Below are 20,812 nucleotides of genomic sequence, written 5' to 3'. Positions count from 1 at the left end.
CAGTGGAGTTGCAGAAGCATTCTGCCAACAGTTGCCAACACTTGACATGAAAGAAATATTTATTTTTGTTAGACATTAGGATTTTGGTGGTGGTGGTTGTTGCTTCAATAAATACGCCAACTAGCACAGAGACCATTACTCTTCATTCTTCTAAAAAATTGTTCCCAATTAAATGAAACCTGTGCCATTTAGCCACTCCTCCTTCTTCACTTCTTTATTACTGCCATCAATTAAGCTCTTAGCCACCGCTCTCACTCTCTGAAGAAATTTGGACCAACCCCATTGCCACTACAGTTCTGGGAAATGTCACAGTTCACACTGACCATCCATTAAAATCCAGATTGCTCCATTCTTTGATCACTTCTTTTTTTTTAATCTCCTCATCTTGAATGATCCTTACTTCCCTTCAGCTGTACAAGTAACCTGGACCTTCCTATCATCACATTGATACATCACCTATAAAGTCATATATCAAGACATACCTGATCAAAATACCTTTGATCAAAACTTCCCATCTCCCAGATATTGTACTCAATTATTCTCACTATATCAACTCTTTAAACTTTTTAAACTCTCCAGTTCCTGGACATTTGCCATCTTCCCAGAGTCCCCTCTTCAACTTTCTTTCATATCCAGCTTAGATTTTTACAGTCCATCAATCTAAACACTAGCTTGCAAATATCTTCAACTTTCTTTTTATTTTTTCTAGTTACTCACAAATCAGATATAATCCCAATATTTGATTAATAGAAATAATTACTTCCTCTGCATGTATACAAAATCTACCCAGTGCTGCTCTGGAAAAATGCACAACTTTAGAGAGAAAGAACACTAAAATTTGAGGCCTCCAAACTCAAAGTGGCCCTCAAGTCTGCCTTGAAATCCTACAGTTTCCCCAGTTTTCCTCTCTAGTTCTCCATTTGGTCTACTGCAAATATCCTCCATGTAACAGATCTATAAACTCAAACCCATCTCACTTGCAGTTGAAATATTCCTGACAATACCTACTCATTTTTTTCGTGGCAGAAGTTCCATCTGTTGTTACCTTTTCAGGGTTCCCTACAAGCCCTGTTTTTGCTATTTACCCATACTACTGTTAAATCCTCCAGCCTGGGTTCAGTGTTAACTACATAAATCCCATTCTCCTTTTCGTTGCCTTGGCTCACATCCCTCTACTGTCCTGAAATAGCCTTCCAGGTATCTGCATATGTCTTAGTCAAGTTTAACCCTCTTGTCTGAATTACCAACTTCTTTCTATAATTTTATCTAATTCATAAGCATTAGCCTTGACACTGTTCTCTACTTCACCTCCCGATACCCATATTCCATAAAAAAGACCTGTTGAATACACCCCTTCAAAATCTCTTGACTCTGTCCATTTCTCTGTAGTCTTATTGCCACAGCCCTAGGCCATCTGGATAACTGTAACAGCTTTCTAGTAGGCCTTTCTTCCACCAGTTTCACATCTCACTATCCACTCTCAATATAGCTCTAATACTTAGCATAAGCAAAATCAAAAATACCTGTTAAAGAACTAAACCTGAATATGTCAATTAAGTGGTGAAATCAGGAGTTATTCTTCATCTAGAATGGGAGTGATTTTGTCCCTGAGAGGACACTTGGCAATGTCTAGAACATTTTTAGCCATTATAACTGGGAGAATACTACTGGCATCTACTGGGTAGAATCCAGGGATGCACAAGACAGTCCTCCACAACAAAGAATTACCTGGCCCAAAATATCAAGTGTCTAGATTGAGAAACCCTATTGTGGACTAACCCCAATTTTAGATTCTTTAAAATTAAAAACTGAGGCAGAAAGTTGGGGACATAAGTATGTTTCTTGAATTAACAGCCCCAATTTTTCACAAGTCCCTTTATAGAAGCCCAACAGTTGTATGCTCTTGCACTGTCTTCAGTCTTCACCATTAGCATATTTTGGACATTGGAACAACATTGTATCACCCAAACTTAAGAAAGGCAGAGATCTGAAAAAAAACATTTACACATTTCTGTTTTTCTTCTGAATTTCTCACTTCACTATGAGAACATGCCCAGACTACTAGAGGGATAGGAGAGACATGTGGAAAACAGCTGAGCTGTGCTAGCCAGAGCCATCCTAGACCCACCAGCCCCCACCCAACTCACCAGCTGAACAGAGACACATAAGCAAACCCAGACAAGATCAATAACGCCCAGCCAGATCAAGAAAACTACTAAATAAACACGTAGACTTTTAAGAAATACTAAACGGTTGCTGTGTTAAGCGTTCAAGTTTCTGCAGTGGTTTGTTACACAGAAAAAGTTAACTGATACACCAAAAGACCTAAAAGTCAATCTATATCTCAGAGTCCCATTTCCCCCTCATCAGGGCCCTGAGCTATATATTACAGATCTGTCTCGGTTGAGAGTTCAACCTTCTCTGGACCTCTGCTGTTCTAATAATTGAGTCCTGAGTGTGCCCCTCAAATTTTTTCTGCCTTTTTAACTGCAGGAGATTGGAGTTTCTTCATTTATTTTGAGAGAGAGGGTGAGAGCCTGCAAGTGCACATGCTAGTGAGTGGGGGAGGGGCAGATAGAGCCAGAGAATCCCCTTGTCAGCACAGAGCCCACAGCCTGATGCAGGGGTCAACAAGACACCATTTTCCCCCAAAATATGAAATTGTTATGTAAGGCATTTGCACTAGCTTTTAGGCTATGACATATATAACTTTCATCATGTTTCAATATATTTTATTTTTAGAGTCCTTATTTTGTAAGCAACAAATTCTTACAAGTAGACTATAAATAATCTTTTTAGGAATACATTTTATGAAAACAAAACAAACAAAAAAGAAATAAATCTTATTAAATAAGCCTGATATGGCCTTAGTAATAACTCTGCCCCTCTGTGAGGCTCTTTCTGTATTCAAAAACCAGGATGTTAATTTTTTCTTGACTAGGTCTTAAACTTATTTGGCATATTAAATGAGAAAATAAATAGAACATAATCTATTAACTAACAAATGTATTACAGGTTAAAATTTTTTAAGTATTGGAGCTAGTTTACAGAGAAAACTTGTATGCAACCATATTTTTAAAAAGTAAAATATGAAAAAGGAAATATATTTTGAAAATTAAGATGAAGCCAGGAATATTCCCCAAGAGAGATCTTGTAAGGGGAACTAAATTCATCTGGTTACATGATTGGAGTTATCAATCCAGCAAAATTCAAATTAAACAGCAATTGTATACTTATTTACATTCAATGCTGGAGATATTCTGGTTAAACTGTAAAGATAACTTTCACATTTACTATAGAATAATATGCTTCCTGCTTGAAAATAAATGAGAAACTTTCTCAAGGCACTGAGTAGGAAGGAAAAGTACTTCTCAAGCAATTACTGTGTTTTATTTTAGGGACATTGTGAATTTTTTAGCTGATTGAATTTTTCTTTGAACTTTGGCTAATGAAAGCTCGGGGAAAAGTCTGTAATAAACTTCCAAAACTTTCTGGTCTGGGTCTGATGCAGTATCTATGCTGTACAATTCAGTTACAGCTTTTCTTCAATCTGCAAAGTCTGTTATTAATGCCACACAACAAATTCTAACCAATCCTACACAACAAATATTTCCACAAAAAAATTTTAAGCAATCTGTAATTTCAAAAGCATGATACATATTTAAAGTGTTATTAATCCAGAAGCCAAATCATCTACTTCTAAATAATCTTTAAAAAACATGTTCATATGCTTTCCAAGGCGTTCAAAGAAAGAGTTATTACTAGAGCTGCAAAACAGGACAGTGGACTTAAATATATTGCTGTATGACAGTTTAATTCTGCTAAATCTAATTATATCAGGAAAATATTTTCTGCCTGTCACATAAGGCTCTGCATTAACAATAGTGTGACTCCACTGTCACCTTGAACTTCCTATGGCCAGAAACTTTAGCTTTTTTTGGTACTATTCTAGAAGGTTTTCATTCCGAATGTTTTAAAGCCATGAATTAATTGAAGATTAACTGGAGTGACCATTTCTATTTCTTAACAGACGTGTGCTTCTGTTGGCTTGTGTTGCTCTAATTTTTTGCTGATGACAACCCATTGGGAAATTGTTTTTCAGTTTTGCCAATGTTCATACTATGTCCTTCAGAGCCAATGATCCATTACAGTGGAGTCCACACCTGGAGTCAAAACATTTGGCTGATAAATATGTTGGCATCAAAACAAGAAAGAAGAGATACTCATCTTTTGACAAACTGAATCATTCTCAGACAAGAAAGTGGTTTATTGAACTTTCCATGTTAATTTTGAGATAGAATCATCTTCACTATTTGCGCATATAATCGTTCAGTAACTAATCGGGGCCTAAGATTAGCAAACCAGTAATACATTTTATTGCACATAATTATGTCACTAAAATTTTTAAGACAATGAATTGCAACAAAGTAAATGAAATTAAGTACAGTAATTTAAAACTAAGATCAGCTCTCAAAGTAGTCCTTCTTTGTTTCTATACCACCTATGACTCCCAAAAGATTTTTTTTTTTATTTTTTTAAAGTTTAGTTACTATTGAGAGACAGAGAGACACAGAGCATGAGCAGGGGCAGGATAGAGAAAGGAGGAGACACAGAATCCGAAGCAGGCTCCAGGCTCTGAGCTGTCAACACAGAGCCCAAAGGGGGCTCAAACTCACAAACTACAAGATCATGACCTGAGCCAAAGTCGGTCACCTAACTAACTGAGCCACCCAGGCTCAGTGTGTTTAAAGACTTTTAAAACTGTAAACCTTTAAATATCCTGTGACTTTAACAACTAGCATTATGTCTGACACCCAGTGGGTATTCAATAAGTGTTGAATAAGTAGGTGAACAAAGGTGAATAACTAAATTCCATGACACAAAAATTAGAAATATTCAAATTTTACAAATAAAGGAATTGAGGCACAATGAGGTAAAATAACTCGTCCAATATTATCCAGCAAATAAATGTTTGTAGTGTGCTTTGAAGTAAAATAACCTGACTATATATGCACCTGATTAATCTCTGCAGCATACTATAACATATGATGTTGGTTAAGTTTATGAGGGTTATTGAGATTTGGGAGGCAATGTGGAATATTGGTTAACCCATTATTTAGGCTTTGAAGTGAGCAGACATAGGTCCATTATTATCCATTGTAAAACAAAGATAATAATAGTACTCAGTTATCCTGCCACATCCTATATGGTAAAGGCTTAATAAATAATAGCTATTACATTATTATACAACAATCTGCAAGAACCAGAGATTACATTATTATTTCTCAAAGCCTGGGTTTATCAAAAATATAAAGCTGTGCCTTTCCCATAGATATCCATCTCAAAGTAAAACTCTCTCTGTATAATTTTCCACATAATCAAAAACTTCATGGCATCATATTTTTGTTTAATTTCTCAAGTTAGTAATAGCAAGTACCAATGTGACTTTTTTAAAGACAATCTCAGACCACTGTTATAGTTCGTCATTAGAAAAAGGAAATGCCCTAAAAAATTTCCACTTAAGGATCTTTTATATAAATATATTGACATAATTACAGACACAGAAAATTAAAATAAATTTAAGATTGAAAAACTGCATGAATCTTGACTATTTTCCTTTCACCACTAGATTTTTTTCTTGCTATTTTCCAATCTAGATCAAATCTTAATCCAAGAATTCATTTTTCTCATCTTTAAAAAACATTTACTAAATTAAGCCATTGCTGTATAAATTGGAAAAAGAATATATAGGACCAGATACGTACAAATGTCCAAGTATAAAACAGTAATACAATTTCATTATTTCAACTGAAAGAAGAATAGAAATGTGAAACCAACAAGATATAGCACAGTGGTCAAAACAGTCAAGCAATATATTTGATATACCCTGTCCATAACTGGCCAGATACTTGTATGTGATATTTGGTAACATCTATTTAATAATGACTTCTAATTCTAATTCTGTTTTTTTTCCTCCAAAGTGTGTCTAGACTGTGTTAGAGTTCAATTTTAAAGTTATGATTTTTTTTATTTCTCACATAATGCAGTTAGCTCTTAGATAAAATAGGAAATATGGTGATAGTAACATGTAACAAAAGATGACCCATTAAAATTATTTGAAATAGAACAGCTACACTTGTTCTTTAAAATAAAGAGACAATAGGTAATAGTGCACCACAAACCCCAAGTTATTTCATTAGACAAAAAGGCATTGTGACTCATTGTATGACATGTTTCCTCAGGAAACACCAATTATTGAACGGGTCAAAGCACCTCAGAAATGAAAAAAAAAACATGCAGAAAAAGATTGCAAAATTGTCAACAACGACTTTCCTATCTTCTGTTTAAAGAACATCAACCCACAAGTTATTTTATCTTCTAACTAGCCTTTCCTTTATCATCACTAGAAATCTACTGCAATATATATAAGAGCTGAGATTTCTTGTTCTTTCTCACCTTCATTTGTCACCTAATTGGCAGGAATAATTTTGACCAGCAGATTAATCAGCCCTCCTAAGAAGGATCCTCATACAACGGTAGGTACGTGGAAATATGAATTGAAGAACTCTTACTTTGAATACCAAATTTTTCTCAGACTTTCAAAGGTATCATTTTGATGGGATTCTTATAGAACATTGATTTTCACCAAAGGAATAATATATACTTATATGAAATCTGATAAGCCATAAAATGCATTGAATTTTGAGAAATTCTGTATGTCACCATAAAGCATTCATGCTAGGCATGTGGGACAAGTCCATCCATTTACACAATCAATCAACTTTTTCCCATAATGTACCTTAACACTTCTGTGCTTCATAATGACCAGAATACTATCAGATATAACTCTGAGAGAACTGTTCTACAGTATATTTTTATTATTGGTTTTGCCTTTGCTTTTTTTAAACTTTTTATTAAAATGTGTCATAGAAAAAAGGATGCTTAAAGAAATAACCATATGTACCTGTAATTAAATATTCACTGAAATTTTGTCCCTAGGATTCTTTTAAGACTAAGACTGTTCAGCTAACACATTTAATTGATGGTCAGAATTGACTGTCAGAAAAACTAGTCTGCACAAAGGTGCATAAAGTTACTTTCCCAGAACTCAGGCTATCATGTCCTTGCAATATATTCTAAATTTAGAACCTATTGACAGTAAAATGCCTGGACACCTCTCTTTTTTCTACCCTGGTCTTTGTATATGAATTTTTGGAATTAGTTAGAGATTGCTCATGATAGGGCAAAATAACTTAGTAGAATATTGTTAAAAATATTGTGTGACAATTTTTCTTTAAACTATGTCTACCCGGGTGATTTTTTTCCTTTCCTTATTTTCTAGGTGTTCCAAGAAATTTAATTTAAAACATGATCTAGAGAAAACATCAATAGCTCAAATACAAGTCTACAGAAATCTATAAAGTAATGTAACCATTATTTAATAATACCAAGATGTTCAAATCCAAATAAGTACCATTTCAAAGTAGTTATTTCTGAAAGCAAAAACCTTATGTCATAAAGGCTTCCAATAAGTAAAACACTTTTAAGAATAACTCTTTGCCATTACCTCCAGTGTCCATTTACAAGTCAAAAGCAAAAACTAATTCCACCGTTTTATAGTTCAATGTTATAAAACCTACCAATATTGCTCCAAAATAACATTTAGGCAAATTTCTTAAAATACTACCATACTATCCTGTACTACGTCATAAACAAAGAGTTGGAATACATTCCAAAGAGTACTTTTTTACAGCAATGCTGATCAGCCATTCATTGTGCTTACTTTCAGAGGTAATCATAAAGATGAAACCACTGTGCCTGATCACAGGCCTTCTGGCTCTTGCAGCATGTTTCTTGGTAAGTCTCCTTAATCACATCTTCATATTTCTCTCACAATTATCACTTCGGATTTCTTTTCACATTAATAATGTTACCCTTCCTTATATGTTAGTAGCTATCAATGATTGATGAAACACTGTTCTAAGGCTTTAATTTAAATTTAAATTTAAAATCTAATTTAATTTAGGGAATCTGGGTGGTTCAGTCAATTAAGTGACCAACTCTTGATTTCAGCTTAGGTCATGATCTTGTGGTTTGTTAGGTTGAGCCCCGTGTCAGGCTCTGCTCTGACAGTGTGAAATCTGCTTGGGATTCTTTTTTTTTTTTTTTTTTTTTTTAACGTTTATTTATTTTTGAGACAGAGAGAGACAGAGCATGAACGGGGGAGGGTCAGAGAGAGGGAAACACAGAATCTGAAACAGGCTCCAGGCTCTGGGCTGTCAGCCCAGAGCCCGATGCGGGGCTCGAACTCACGGACCGCGAGATCATGACCTGAGCCAAAGTTGGCCACTTAACCGACTGAGCCACCCAGGCGCCCAGATGCTGGGGATTCTTTCTCTCCTTCTCTCTCTGCTCCTGCCCCGTCAGGCTCTTTCTCTTCTCTCTCAATTTCTCTCTCTCTCTCTCTCTTTCAAAATAAGTAAGTAAACATTTTTTAAAAAACAATAAAATCTAATCTAATTTAAATAGCCACACATGGCTCAGGGCTACCATGTTGGATAATTTAGATCCATAATATCAGACTGCATTATACAGACATGTATAAATATGGGTTCCTGCATATATCAGCAATTTCACAAGTAGGTAAAGCAAATTTATTGCAGATTTTTGATCCTATATACTTAAAGACATTATTTGAATATCTTTGAACATGTTATTGGAAGTATTTCTTTATCTATAAAATGAGATACTTAGAGCAGTTTTTCTCAACATGGGGTTCATGTGTCATCTAAATCAAAGTTATTTGACTCATTTATTAAAAACAGAGTATTCCAGGCCTTATCCCAAAAGAATAAGAGTGTCTGAGAGTAGGACCTGGGAATATGCATTTTGCCATGGACTCAGGGCCTACAGACGTTTATATAACACCTACCATGTATAAAGGACTGGGTTAAGCACCACAGAAGTTACTAAACATTCAAAGTTGCAAGAGATTTTTTTAAAAAGCCACAGGTTTTTGTCTTTTTAAATATTAAAATGATAACTTCAAAACAGGGATAGATTAACTCCAGTTTGGGAAGAGATTAATTCCATAGTAATTTCTACCAAAGAACTGTAAAATCTAACATCAAATGGAAAAAAAAGTTTTGGGTTTTTTTTCAGAAAACTAGGACTTCTACAAGGCAGACAACATAAACTTATTCTGAAACTTGAAACAATGCTTCTTCCATCTACTCTCAGAAACTTGAACAAAAGGAGGCAATTAAATAGGCCATTCAGGTAGTCTGACCTTGACCATGTAAGTGCATTATAAATATGACATAATTTTTGATAAACCAATAAAACACACTGACATATTTAAAAGTTACATTATGCCTTACTGACCCCATCCTAAAGCTGACTTTCAATATTTTCATGTCCTCAGAATATAAGAGAAACACACATTATTTTAAAGGATTAGGCTTTGGGGCGCCTGGGTGGCGCAGTCGGTTAAGCGTCTGACTTCGGCTCAGGTCATGATCTCACAGCTTGTGGGTTCGAGCCCCGCGTCGGGCTCTGTGCTGACTGCTCAGAGCCTGGAGCCTGTTTCAGATTCTGTGTCTCCCTCTCTCTGTGACCCTCCCCCGTTCATGCTCTGTCTCTCTCTGTCTCAAAAATAAATAAACGTTTAAAAAAAAAATTTTAAAGGATTAGGCTTTGATTATGTAACAATGATTTTTTTTTTTTTGCAAAATAAACTTGAGAGTTCCAATAATACAAGCAGTTTAGCGTAAGTAGTTTATTTTTATTGTATAAAAATTCTTTAGTAAAATTTAACATTCATTCATTATTTTAAAAACTCTCTTAGCAAACAGGATTGAAGGAAATTTCCTTAATCAGATAGAGGTCTTCTACAAAAGGAAGGAGCCGTCTTCGGCACTCAGCACCGGTCTCAGTCTGTTCTTTACTAATCTAACAGACCTGCTGAACCTTCTCCTTTGCCACTTCTACAAGGGGGAAGAAAGAGAGCCACACAGGTCATCAAGATGTCTCTCTCCTCACTCCCATAGCATAAGCAGTTTAAATAGAAATAGGCCTTTCACCAACTTAATTGCATGAGATTCATCATGGTTAATAATTACTGAAATACAGAAACGCAGAGTAGAATATCCTTTTCATATAGCAGGGTAAGTAGTAATATTGGGTCTCCCTTCTGTTATAGGTAATTTTCCCAATGCTTTACAGACATTATCCCACTTAATCCTCAAAGCAAATCTGACAAAGGGACTACTCTTAATCCCATTAAAATATAGATAAATTTAGATTCAAAGTATCCATGTCTTAGCTGGATTGTTCTTAAACTAATACAAGAAATTAACTCCAAATACATAGCTTTGTTGTAAAGGAAAGAGGTGAAAAGACAGTGATAGTAATAAGGGAATTCATGGTTGAAAGTAGACTCTTTAAAAAGGTAAATTGAACATAAATGATAGTTGTTTCCTAAGGAAAAGTCAGTTAAAAGACACATATTAAAGTGCAGGGGGAAGAAAGGGGAAAATTGACAGAGCTCTGAGAAAATACTTGTAAAGGAAAAGGAAATATGTAGATTTTAATAACTTTGTGGTTGTGTGGCCAGTATATTGGTGAAGTTCATTTCTAATCGCTTGCATTATTTTGGAGTAGAAGGAAAATCATCCTGGTGGGGTGACTGAGGGTCAGGAAGAGGTAGAGAACTTCAATAAAATTGGCATAAACTTAGAAAATTATAGGCCTCTGGGGAATAAGGTTCAGTTAACCTGAGATGCTTGAAAAGATCACAGGGCAGTGCTAAGGCACTATAAATGGGTGATGGCTCAGTACCTCTGACATCTGCTGCCACTGCTCAAAAACCTGTAATTGGGAATCAGGGAGACAGATGAGTCAGAAGGCAAAATAATCGTAAAGTTTAGAATTTGCAAGGGCAAAATGCCACATGAACAAATACATGGAGGACCTAAGAACAGAACGAGGGAAATGCAGACACCTGTGTCTGACACAAGTCCTCAGCAGAACAGGACTTGTGCATTCTTACGCTACAGAACAGGCATATTTGCACTCCATTCGGCATGCTCTCTCCCCATTTTTTGTTATTTTGACTTCCTTTCAAAGTCTGCCTTCTCGGTTCAATGATCCTTAATCTTTCCTAAACCAATCGCTCTAAATCTCTAATGTATTTGTTTCCCACACGATTTTTCAACTACTTTTACTTCCAAAAACTGCAACCACTGTACTAGTGTTAACATAACAAATAGTAGTATGTAACATTTATTGAGCACAGTATCTGGGCCAGCCTTCGCCCGAAGCACTTTACAGGTAATATTTCACAACAAATCTGACTCAAATCTGAGACATCTCACCCACTTCAAATCTCAGACAACCTCAAAGTTGTCTCAAACTTGAATTTGGCGTGGGAGGGGGGTTTCTGAAACATCCCACATTAAAAAAGGGAAAAATTCTGATCATAAATTGTAAAAGTGTTTCTAAACTTTACAAAGCTACAAAAATGAATTTAAAACTACCCATAATCTCAATACTCAGAAATAAACGTGACTACCATTAAAAAAAAAAAAAGGTAGGTGTTGGGTACTATTATGAACATCATTTTTCAGATGAGGAAAGAGAGTCTCCAAAAGGATTCCAACATTCACACAATCTCTAAGTAACAGGGGCAGAATTCAAACCCTGGGATTACACTCGACGGACTATCATTCTGCTTCCATTTGGGCCATTTTGTACTGTCTTGTACTGTAACCACTTGGTCTGTAGACTTACAAAAGGCATGTCTGCATGTCCACAGCTCCTACTTTAGTGTACCGCACAAAATAAGTGCTCAATAACGTGTTTCACTGTTTATTAGAGTTCGAAGACTGAAATAATCCCAAATGCTTGAATGAGATATAAAGAGACATTTTCCTCATTTGGAATTGATTCCAATCACAGGCCCTACCAAAAACATAGGATATGATTTTACTCACGATCTTTTTCCCCATCAAACCTACCTCAGCTTTCATTTAAAAGCCTAGGCATTCAGAGGGTGAAAGAGAACTCTTCCCTTTCTCTGAGACAAACTTTCAGACTGTGTAAGTTAGATGTGTATGTAAGAGTTTTCTATTGCTAAATAACAAATTACCACAAACTAGTAGCTTTGGAAAAAAATGCATTGATTATCCCACAGTTCCTTTGGTCAGACTCTGGCCTTGGCTTGGTTGAATTTTCTGTTCAGGGTCTCCCAGGACTGAAAAGGTATTGTCAGGACTGTATTCTTTCCTGGAGCTCAGGGACCTCTTTTCCAATTTGGGTGGCTGTGGGCAGAATTCAGTCCCTTGTTTATAGGACTGAGGTCCTTACTTTTTTGCAAGCTATGAGCCACAGGGCCCGCTACTACCATCTACTTCCATGTGGTCCTCTCCACAACACATTTTTTTTTGCTTCAAAGCCAATAGAAGAGCACCGCAGTTTCAAATATCTGAATTTGTCTGACCTGCAGAACCCATTTTAAAAGGACTCACCCGATAAGGTTATGCCAGTATATGCCAGCAGGGGGCAGGAATCTTGGAAGTCATCTTAGAATTCTACCTGCCACAGAGAGTATACATTCTTATGCTTAACCTAGAAATACCTAATTAAAAATTGTTCACTTCTGTTTTCCCACAGCCTGGTGAGAGTCACAGAGGTCCCAGGAGACAATATCCACCTAGGCCACTGCTTCCTCCTCCTCTACGGTTTCCTTTTGGTCCAGGATTTGCTCCACGCCTTCCTCCACCTTATGGCCCAGGGAGAATTCCACCACCCCCTCCTCAGTTTTTTGGCCCCGGGAGAATTCCACCACCTCCTCCTTTATTCCCCAATGGCCCAGGTTATCCATATCCAGCTTTCCAACAAAGACATTATCTAATTCGATTTCCATTCATCCCTAGATTCCCTCTAATGTATCCTTTTGTCCTCACACCCCAAATACAAACTACTACAACAACAGGTTCTGCTGCAACCACAACTGACCCCACTACCTCCCAAACGGACTCTGCCACTCCCATGACAGCTTCTCCTCCCCAAGAGACAAAGACCACTTCTACTCCCCAAGAGACTACTATCGCTTCTACTCCCCAAGAGACAATGACAGCTTCTCCTCCCCAAGAAACAACTACCACTTCTCCTCCCCAAGAGACAACCACTTCTACTCCCCAAGACACTACTATTGCTTCTACTCCCCAAGAGACAACAACTGCTTCTACTCCCCAAGAGACAACAACTGCTTCTACTCCCCAAGAAACAACTACCACTTCTCCTCCCCAAGAGACAACGACTGCTTCTACTCCCCAAGAGACTACTATAGTTTCTACCCCCCAAGAGACAACAACTGCTTCTACTCCCCAAGAGACTACTATAGCTTCTACCCCCCAAGAGACTACTATAGCTTCTACCCCCCAAGAGACAACGACAGCTTCTCCTCCCCAAGAGACAACGACTGCTTCTACTCCCCAACAGACAACAACAGTTTCTCCTCCCCAAGAGACAACAACCACATCTACTCCCCAAGAGACAACAACAGCTCCTCTTCCCCAAGAGACAACTACCACTTCTACTTCCCAAAAGACAAGTCTCAAGACCTTTTTAGATAGACTCATTTCAATTTTTGGATGAGAATGAGATATTCCATAAGCTCTAACCTTTGGGAGGAATAATCTTAGAAAGAAACTATAAAACAACCCACATAAACATTATGACAACAAAGTGAAAATAAAGAGTTGAGCAACAATATGAAACCTCCAGTGTGGTCATGTGCACCCTGGGTCTGTCCCCCCTTTTCCGCCCAAAGAAGATTAGTACTGCCAGAAGCCTGGCCTTGTAACATGAAGTTAAAGAGGTAATTAGGGGAAAATACAGTGAGATATCTGGACTTGTACTTAGAGTGACGGAGCTGTAAGATTAGGCAACAAGATGCTCTCTTGAGTACCACGACCCATCATACAACTACAAAACACAAAATAACATATTAGTAGATATTCAAACAATCTTAGCTCTCCCCACAGCATTCTCCCTGAAATATTCCTGAGTACCACAAGATCATTAATTATAAATAAGCTTTCATATTATCTGCTCAATTCTGGAGTAAAAATGCCTTTCTAGCAAACCAAAATACCTAAGTGAACTATGGGGCACAAGTCTTGGAATATGATATGAAAAATCATTTTCCAAGTTAAGGAACAGATAGATGATGGTTTCAGAAATCAATAATGAAAGGCTGATGGCTGAGACTCCAAAGTTTCCATTGCTTCCAACTATTAGTTAAGGTTTTAATCAAAAGTATTATGACTATTTCAGAAATGGCCTAATTATATCATGAACACTATATCTTTCATACATTTTTGACTTTTAAAGTCATTTTCCTTTCAAAAAACAACTACTTACATTGTCAACAATCACATGAATCAAAATTTCTCAAAGATAGCTATTTTAAGCATTAATTTGTTTATATGTGCTTAATTTTATCTTTAATCCCACAGTAGTTCTTGAGAATCTACTGTGATACAGAATCTCTTTCAGTAGTTAAGTAATCAGCAATAAGGAAAGCTGTCAAAGTCACTACCTTCCTGGAGCTTCCATTCAAATACGACCAAAAAAAAAAAAAAAAGTAAATACATGTATATGTAAGAAATGAGAAGTGCTTTGAAAAACAAGAAAGAAAGGTAAAAAGATACAAAGTGGTATTGATAGTTCGTTTTATCTGAGATAATCAGAAAGAACCTCTCTGATAAAGTAGTATTTAAGCAAAGACTCCAAGAATGTTAAGTATTCAAAGATCTAAAGAAAGCGTACTGAAGGCAGAAGGGATCCAACATGTAAAAGTCTGAAGCAACAGTGAATTTTTTGTGCAAGAGAACCAGAAGAATGCTAATGTGGCTCGCACTTAGTGAGAAAGGAAGAGAGTTGAAAGGAAATACTACCAAAAGGGCAGAGATAGACAACATCATAAAGGACCTAGGATCAGAATTTTATCCTAAATGTATGAGAGGTCATTGGAGCTTTACATAAAGGAACAACATGTTCCAATAAGCATTTTCAAAACTTTATCTGTCTGCTGAGTACCACACTGTAAGGAGAACAATAATAGAGGCTATTTCAAGAATCCTGGTGGGAAACATGGTGGCTTAGACTAGGGCGGGATCAATGAAGAAGGGGAGAAGTGGTCAGACATAGAAACGGCTAAAAATATATATATATTCAAAAGTATTTTATGAAGTGTTGGACCTGGATTTTACTTTTTTATTTTAATTTTTTTTTTTTAATTAACATCCAAGTTAGTTAACATATAGTGCAACAATGATTTCAGGAGTAGATTCCTTAATGCCCCTTACCCATTTAGCCCATCCTCCTTCCCGCAACTCCTCCAGTAACCCTCTGTTTGTTCTCCATATTTAAGAGTCTCTTATGTTTTTGGACCTGGGTTTTAAAGGAAAAGAAATAATCTATAAATAACTATGATATTTTGAGCCCAAGCAAGCATGTGAATAATGGTGTCATTCAGTGAGAGAGGTAAGATTAGAGAGGAATCATAGTTTAAAGATTTGGAATATCATGGTTCGGCACTGGATATGTTAAGCTTGATATCTCCAACTTCTGTATTATTTTTTATTGCTGCAATAACATTATTATCACAAACAGCATCTCAAAACAATAAAAATGCATAATACAAATGCAATATCACACTGTTCTACAGACTAGAAGTCTACAAAATAACAAGGCTCAACTAAGTTCTCTGCCTGGAGTCTCACAAGGCTGAAGTCAAAGTTACTGGCAAAGCTGCATTCCTTTTGGAGGCTCTAGGGGAGAATGTTTCAAGGTTCATTCATCTCTCCTACATATCTCTTTTGTCTCAACTCCTGCCACATCTCTCTGACTCCTCCCAGACAATTTTTTTCTACTTTCTAAGAGCTCACATGATTATATTCAGCCTACCAAAATGATCCAGGATAAGCTCTATGTTTAAAGATATATATTTTAGTAACACCTGAAAAGTCCTTTTGCAGATGTACCTATATTAGTATTTGGTTAAATAACTAGAGGATGGAAATCTTGAGGAGCACATCCTTTAATAATCTGCCTACAACTTCCAAGTATAGATACTGAGCAGACAGGTTATATGCAAGGGCAGAATAAATGGGAGGACTGAGTTTAACTAGGATCCCAATTTTGCCAGGGAAGAATGACAGAAAAAAAAGATGGGAAAGAGGAACTATTCAAGGAATTAGGTTATATATGAGCTAAGCTATACTGCAAAGGCCAGTGTAAGTTTACAAATTGGGTATAATGACAACTCAGACTTGGCTAACTATACTTCCACTTTGTATTATTATCAAATATGTGAACAAGCAAAAAAACAATAGATAGAGATCAAGAAAATGCATTAAGTGGCTTCCTGGCACTTACCTTCTTCCTTATATAGGCATACCCAAATTTTGGAAGTTCAACAGCCAATGTAGACTGAAATATCTACCAAATCACAGAACCCATAACTGACTTTAAACTGGTGTGCATGGGGAGAGGTGCATCACCACTGAAATGTCCACTGTAATGCCTTTTAAGAAAGTACTTGCTGAACGAGTTATTTAACGTATCTTCCATTTTTTATTTCTTACTGTGCCATCAAGTCAAATCAAGGTTTCTGAGCACTGAACATGGACATGGTCTATGACAGCATCAAGAAAAAGATTATAGAAGTGGACTATATAATCTAAGCTAGATAACAACAACAACAAAAAGCCATAAAGACATGAGGAGTGTATTTAATATGTTTTATTGCTGTTTGTCTTCAGTTCCAGTAATTTATATGCAACTTCTTATATGTTAGAAAAGGAAAAATTAAGAATTATATTTCCAAGACAGAGCTGGTATTCTGAATGTGATTGGACACAATCCAGTGGGAAAACATTTACATGAGATTTTGAAGGCAGAAGTAGGACAAAAGCCATCTTTTGGCTGCTTGGGCCACTGGAAAACAAGAATGGAGGTATATGAGGTGGCTGACTACTGCTTCATGGGTGTAAGACAGTTCAGTTGCAGAGGAGCAGTTTTGTGCTCTCTGAATCACAACTCTAACCCTATAACCTTAAGGTCAATAGACAGTGGAAGACCCCTCACTGCTACTCTTTCAATCACTCTTTACAATGCTTTGTAAAATGTAGTTATCTGTATGGACTCCCTTTCTATGTGAAAGAAAAATGGCTTATTTGCTTGAAAAGAATGCTCATAAATACAAAAGAAAGATAAGAAACAAGGAATAGGGGAATACAGTCAATAGAGAGCAGACCGCTATCTAATATTGTATTGGTAAAAGAGGAGGAATTGTTTAAAAACTTGCTAAATAAGGACAGTAGTAAAAGGATCTGGATGTGGCTGAGGGCAGCAAGCAAAATTGACTGGAGACATGTAACTTATAGTGAGTGGGATGAAGAACATTTTTTATAGCAAATGTTGTGTGTGCTATTGTGAGGAAGGAGCCAGGTTTAGTTAGTTTATGATTCAAGGGAAAACCCCAAGACAGAAAGGCACTTGCTCATTATGGAAACTCTATTGACATAATGGAATGTGCTGATACAAGCTCTTTAGCAAATCACCAGAAAACCATCCCTTCGGATACAGACATCCCATAAAATTCCTTCATTTCAAATCTGGGACTCTAGAACCTCTTCTCTGGTCCATTTTTCTTTCTTTCTAAATTTTCCTTCCTCTCCCTTTATTAAATATCCTTTTCAGTATCGCTAGGCTCTTTAAGTCCTCCTGATTCTTCAGTATATGATTACCATTTGTAACTTACTCATTTCCATTCTCTTCCTGGATCCTAATGGTGAAAAAATTATGCTGTTATCAGTGAATATTTCTGAGCTATTACTAAATTGACTACAACATTTAACACCAACAACCAAGTATTATAAATCCATTATATGTTTGAAACTGACTGCAAAATATAGATACAAAAAGATGGATAAAAACGTATTTGATATATATACAGTTGACCCAGAAACAACATGGTGGTTTGGACATCAATCCCCACTCAGTCTAAAATCCACATATAACTTTTGACTACCCCCAAAATTAACTACTAATAGTCTACTGTTGACTAGAAGCCTTACTGACAACATAATTAAAACATATTTTGTATATGTATTATACACTGTATTATTACAATAAAGTAAGCTAGGGAAAAGAAAATATTCTTAAGAAAATCATAAAGAAAATACATTTACAATACTGTACTACAAATAATCCATGTAAAAGAGGATCTTAGTTCAAACCCATGTTGTTTAAGGATCAGCTCTGTACGTGTGTGTGTGTGTGTGTGTGTGTGTGTGTGTACTGCTCTACAATACATGCATTAGGGCTTTCCTTCTTGAAATGAGGCTCAGAGAGTTACAATAACTTAGCTAAGAACAAGCAGCTCATTAGTGGCAGAGTCACGATTCCATCTCAGGTAGATCCATATTCTTTACACAATGCTCACAATTTCTAACATTCCATTTTTATTTAGTTTTCACTAACTCTCACTGTCTACCTTCTCTGCTTCCATTCTTAGATTAATGAACATTGCTGAGGGAGATCACAAATCTATGTTGTCAGGACAAGCTACATATTCCTGCCATTTACTACAAGTCAATTTTATCTACTCTTTCTCCTCTATGTTACGAGCAGCCCAAGAGAAAAAGTGTAAATCACTCATCTTTACAGACATGCAAATTAAAATCTCGACAATTGTTTAAATGAAAATAAAATTAAACCTTGAGCCAAGATGAAACATTAATATAAAAAGAACACCACGTATATAACCATTCCTCTTATCTTGAGTACACAGGAGCTTGCTAAGTCTACTCACAAGGATGAAAAATAATCTCACTTTGGTTTCTGTTCAGTACTCTTGATTTAATTTTCTGACAGTAATGCTGGGTAATGTTTACTTCATAATGGCAGCCTTCTGAAGGTGCCTCTCCACATGGGTTAGGTTCTACTGTGATGTCATTCAGCAATGCCAATTACAAACAATATGGATGTAGCAACACCAAGATGGTCGGGTCTCCAGAATATCTCCCATGTTCCCAACTATATCATTAAATAATGGGTTTAACAAATTCACAGATATACAGGAAAATCCTGCACGAATATAGGTCAAAGGGACTTTTATGGAAATATTTATTCAAGAGTCATTTTAAAGGAGTGTCAAATCTCTTAGAGAACTCTTAAAGTGAGCAGAGAGTTTAAATGTCAAGGAAATTCAGATTATAGCAGAAACTCTAGGGTGTCATAGAGAATCCATTTCCCTTTTCTTTCTGGACATACAGATGGGCTATATTTCCAACCTACCTTGCAATGAGGTGTGGCCATGTGCCTTAACTTAAGGCAATGGAATGAGAGCAAAAAGTGGTGTGTCACTTCTAAACACAGCCATAAATCTTCCCTGTGTGTTCCTTCATGATCTTTGTTATTTGCACTTGGGTCTTATACCCTGAAGCCCCTCCTGCAAGCATGTAAGTTTTTGTAGTTCCAAACATTACCTTTCTTCCTTTAGCCTTAGCAGTGCTAGCTTCTTCCTATCTCCATGATACTTTAGTGTTCTCACTTTACCTTTTCAATTACCCAGTTAACAATTCATAATGCCTAGTTAATGATACTTGATATTAAATTCTCTCAATTAAAAATAACTGGTGCTATTTGTGTCTCCTGATGGACCATGACTGATATAGTAACTAAGGGGATGCAACACCCACTGGGCTCTACTAGCAGCAATGGTCTTGCGTTCAGGCCATGATGTTCAAACTCACACAACAAAATATTCCTCACCAAGTACAACTGTACTTAGCATTCACTTAGAAAGTATACAAAACATGTAACATCACAGAATGCTTGGTAACCGTTTGGTGAAGATTTGGTGAATGTTAGACTTCCTATGTCCCACTTTGAACCTAGGATGTGCATGGTCATGGGTAACAAGTCTGAATATGAATGGAAAACTTAAGTTCAGAGAAGTCTTAATGCCTTATTGATTGCAGGAAAATTTGATACAGTTAATGGGCCTTGGCTGGGATTACTGGAGGCTCAGGCTAGAGGGATATTTCTATGGGTTTACCATGGCCAACCTAAACTATGATAACATCTCACCCATAAAAGTGATGTTCTGGACATCAGCTTTAGCAAGAAAAAGAAAACCAAAAATAAACTTTGGGGACTACCAAATTAAAAAGGAAAGCAAAGAAAACCATCAAGAAAACCAAAAGGCAACTTCTGAATGGGAGAAGGTATTAGCATAATATATCTGATAAGGGGTTAGTATCCAAAATATATAAAGAACTTATACAACACACCAATAATAATGGTAGTAATAATAACAGTAATAATACTAATCCAATTAAAATGGGCAGAAGACATGAACAGACATTTCTCCACAGAAGACATACCAATGGCCAACAGACACATGAAAAGATGTTCAACATAACTCATCATCAGGGAAATGCAAATCAAAACTACAATAAAATATCACCTCACACCAGTCAAAATGGCTGGTATCAAAAAGACAAGTGTTGGCAAGAATGTGGAGAAAAAGGGAACCCTCATACACTGTTCATGGGAATGTAAGTTAGTGAAGTCACTATGGAAAATAGTACTGAGTTTCCTCAAAAAATTACTAATAGAAATATCATATGATCTAGTAATTCCACCATTGAGTATTTGCCCAAAGAAAATTAAAACACTAATTTGAAAGATATATGCACTCCAATGTTTATTGCAGCATTATTTACAACAGTCA

General features: G+C 36.3%; 1 protein-coding gene and 1 long non-coding RNA gene across 13 annotated transcripts in view; one reads left to right on the top strand and one right to left on the bottom strand.

The window, feature by feature from the left end:
- Positions 1 to 18,976, bottom strand: part of LOC122238023 — a 134,899-nt gene extending 115,923 nt beyond the window's left edge. For 10 of the 12 annotated variants that reach the window (XR_006216970.1, XR_006216961.1, XR_006216967.1 and 7 more), the window contains exon 1: positions 18,887 to 18,957. This is a non-coding gene — a long non-coding RNA (uncharacterized LOC122238023). Of the gene's footprint in view, positions 1 to 18,886 lie in introns of all 12 variants that reach the window. The other 2 variants (XR_006216963.1, XR_006216971.1) reach the window with 2 other exon arrangements.
- LOC107180090 (integumentary mucin A.1-like) lies at positions 6,425 to 13,734 on the top strand. Its single transcript, XM_015539667.2, has 3 exons — positions 6,425 to 6,536; positions 7,790 to 7,857; positions 12,673 to 13,734. The coding sequence occupies exons 2-3, from the start codon at positions 7,804 to 7,806 to the stop codon at positions 13,657 to 13,659; spliced, it is 1,041 nt and encodes a 346-aa protein (XP_015395153.2). The 5' UTR covers positions 6,425 to 6,536; positions 7,790 to 7,803; the 3' UTR covers positions 13,660 to 13,734.
- Positions 18,977 to 20,812: the final 1,836 nt, after the last annotated feature.

Source organism: Panthera tigris, chromosome B1 (genome assembly GCF_018350195.1).
Source record: "Panthera tigris isolate Pti1 chromosome B1, P.tigris_Pti1_mat1.1, whole genome shotgun sequence".
NCBI classification, from domain to species: domain Eukaryota; kingdom Metazoa; phylum Chordata; class Mammalia; order Carnivora; family Felidae; genus Panthera; species Panthera tigris.
This window is presented reverse-complemented; position numbering and strand designations above follow the sequence as displayed.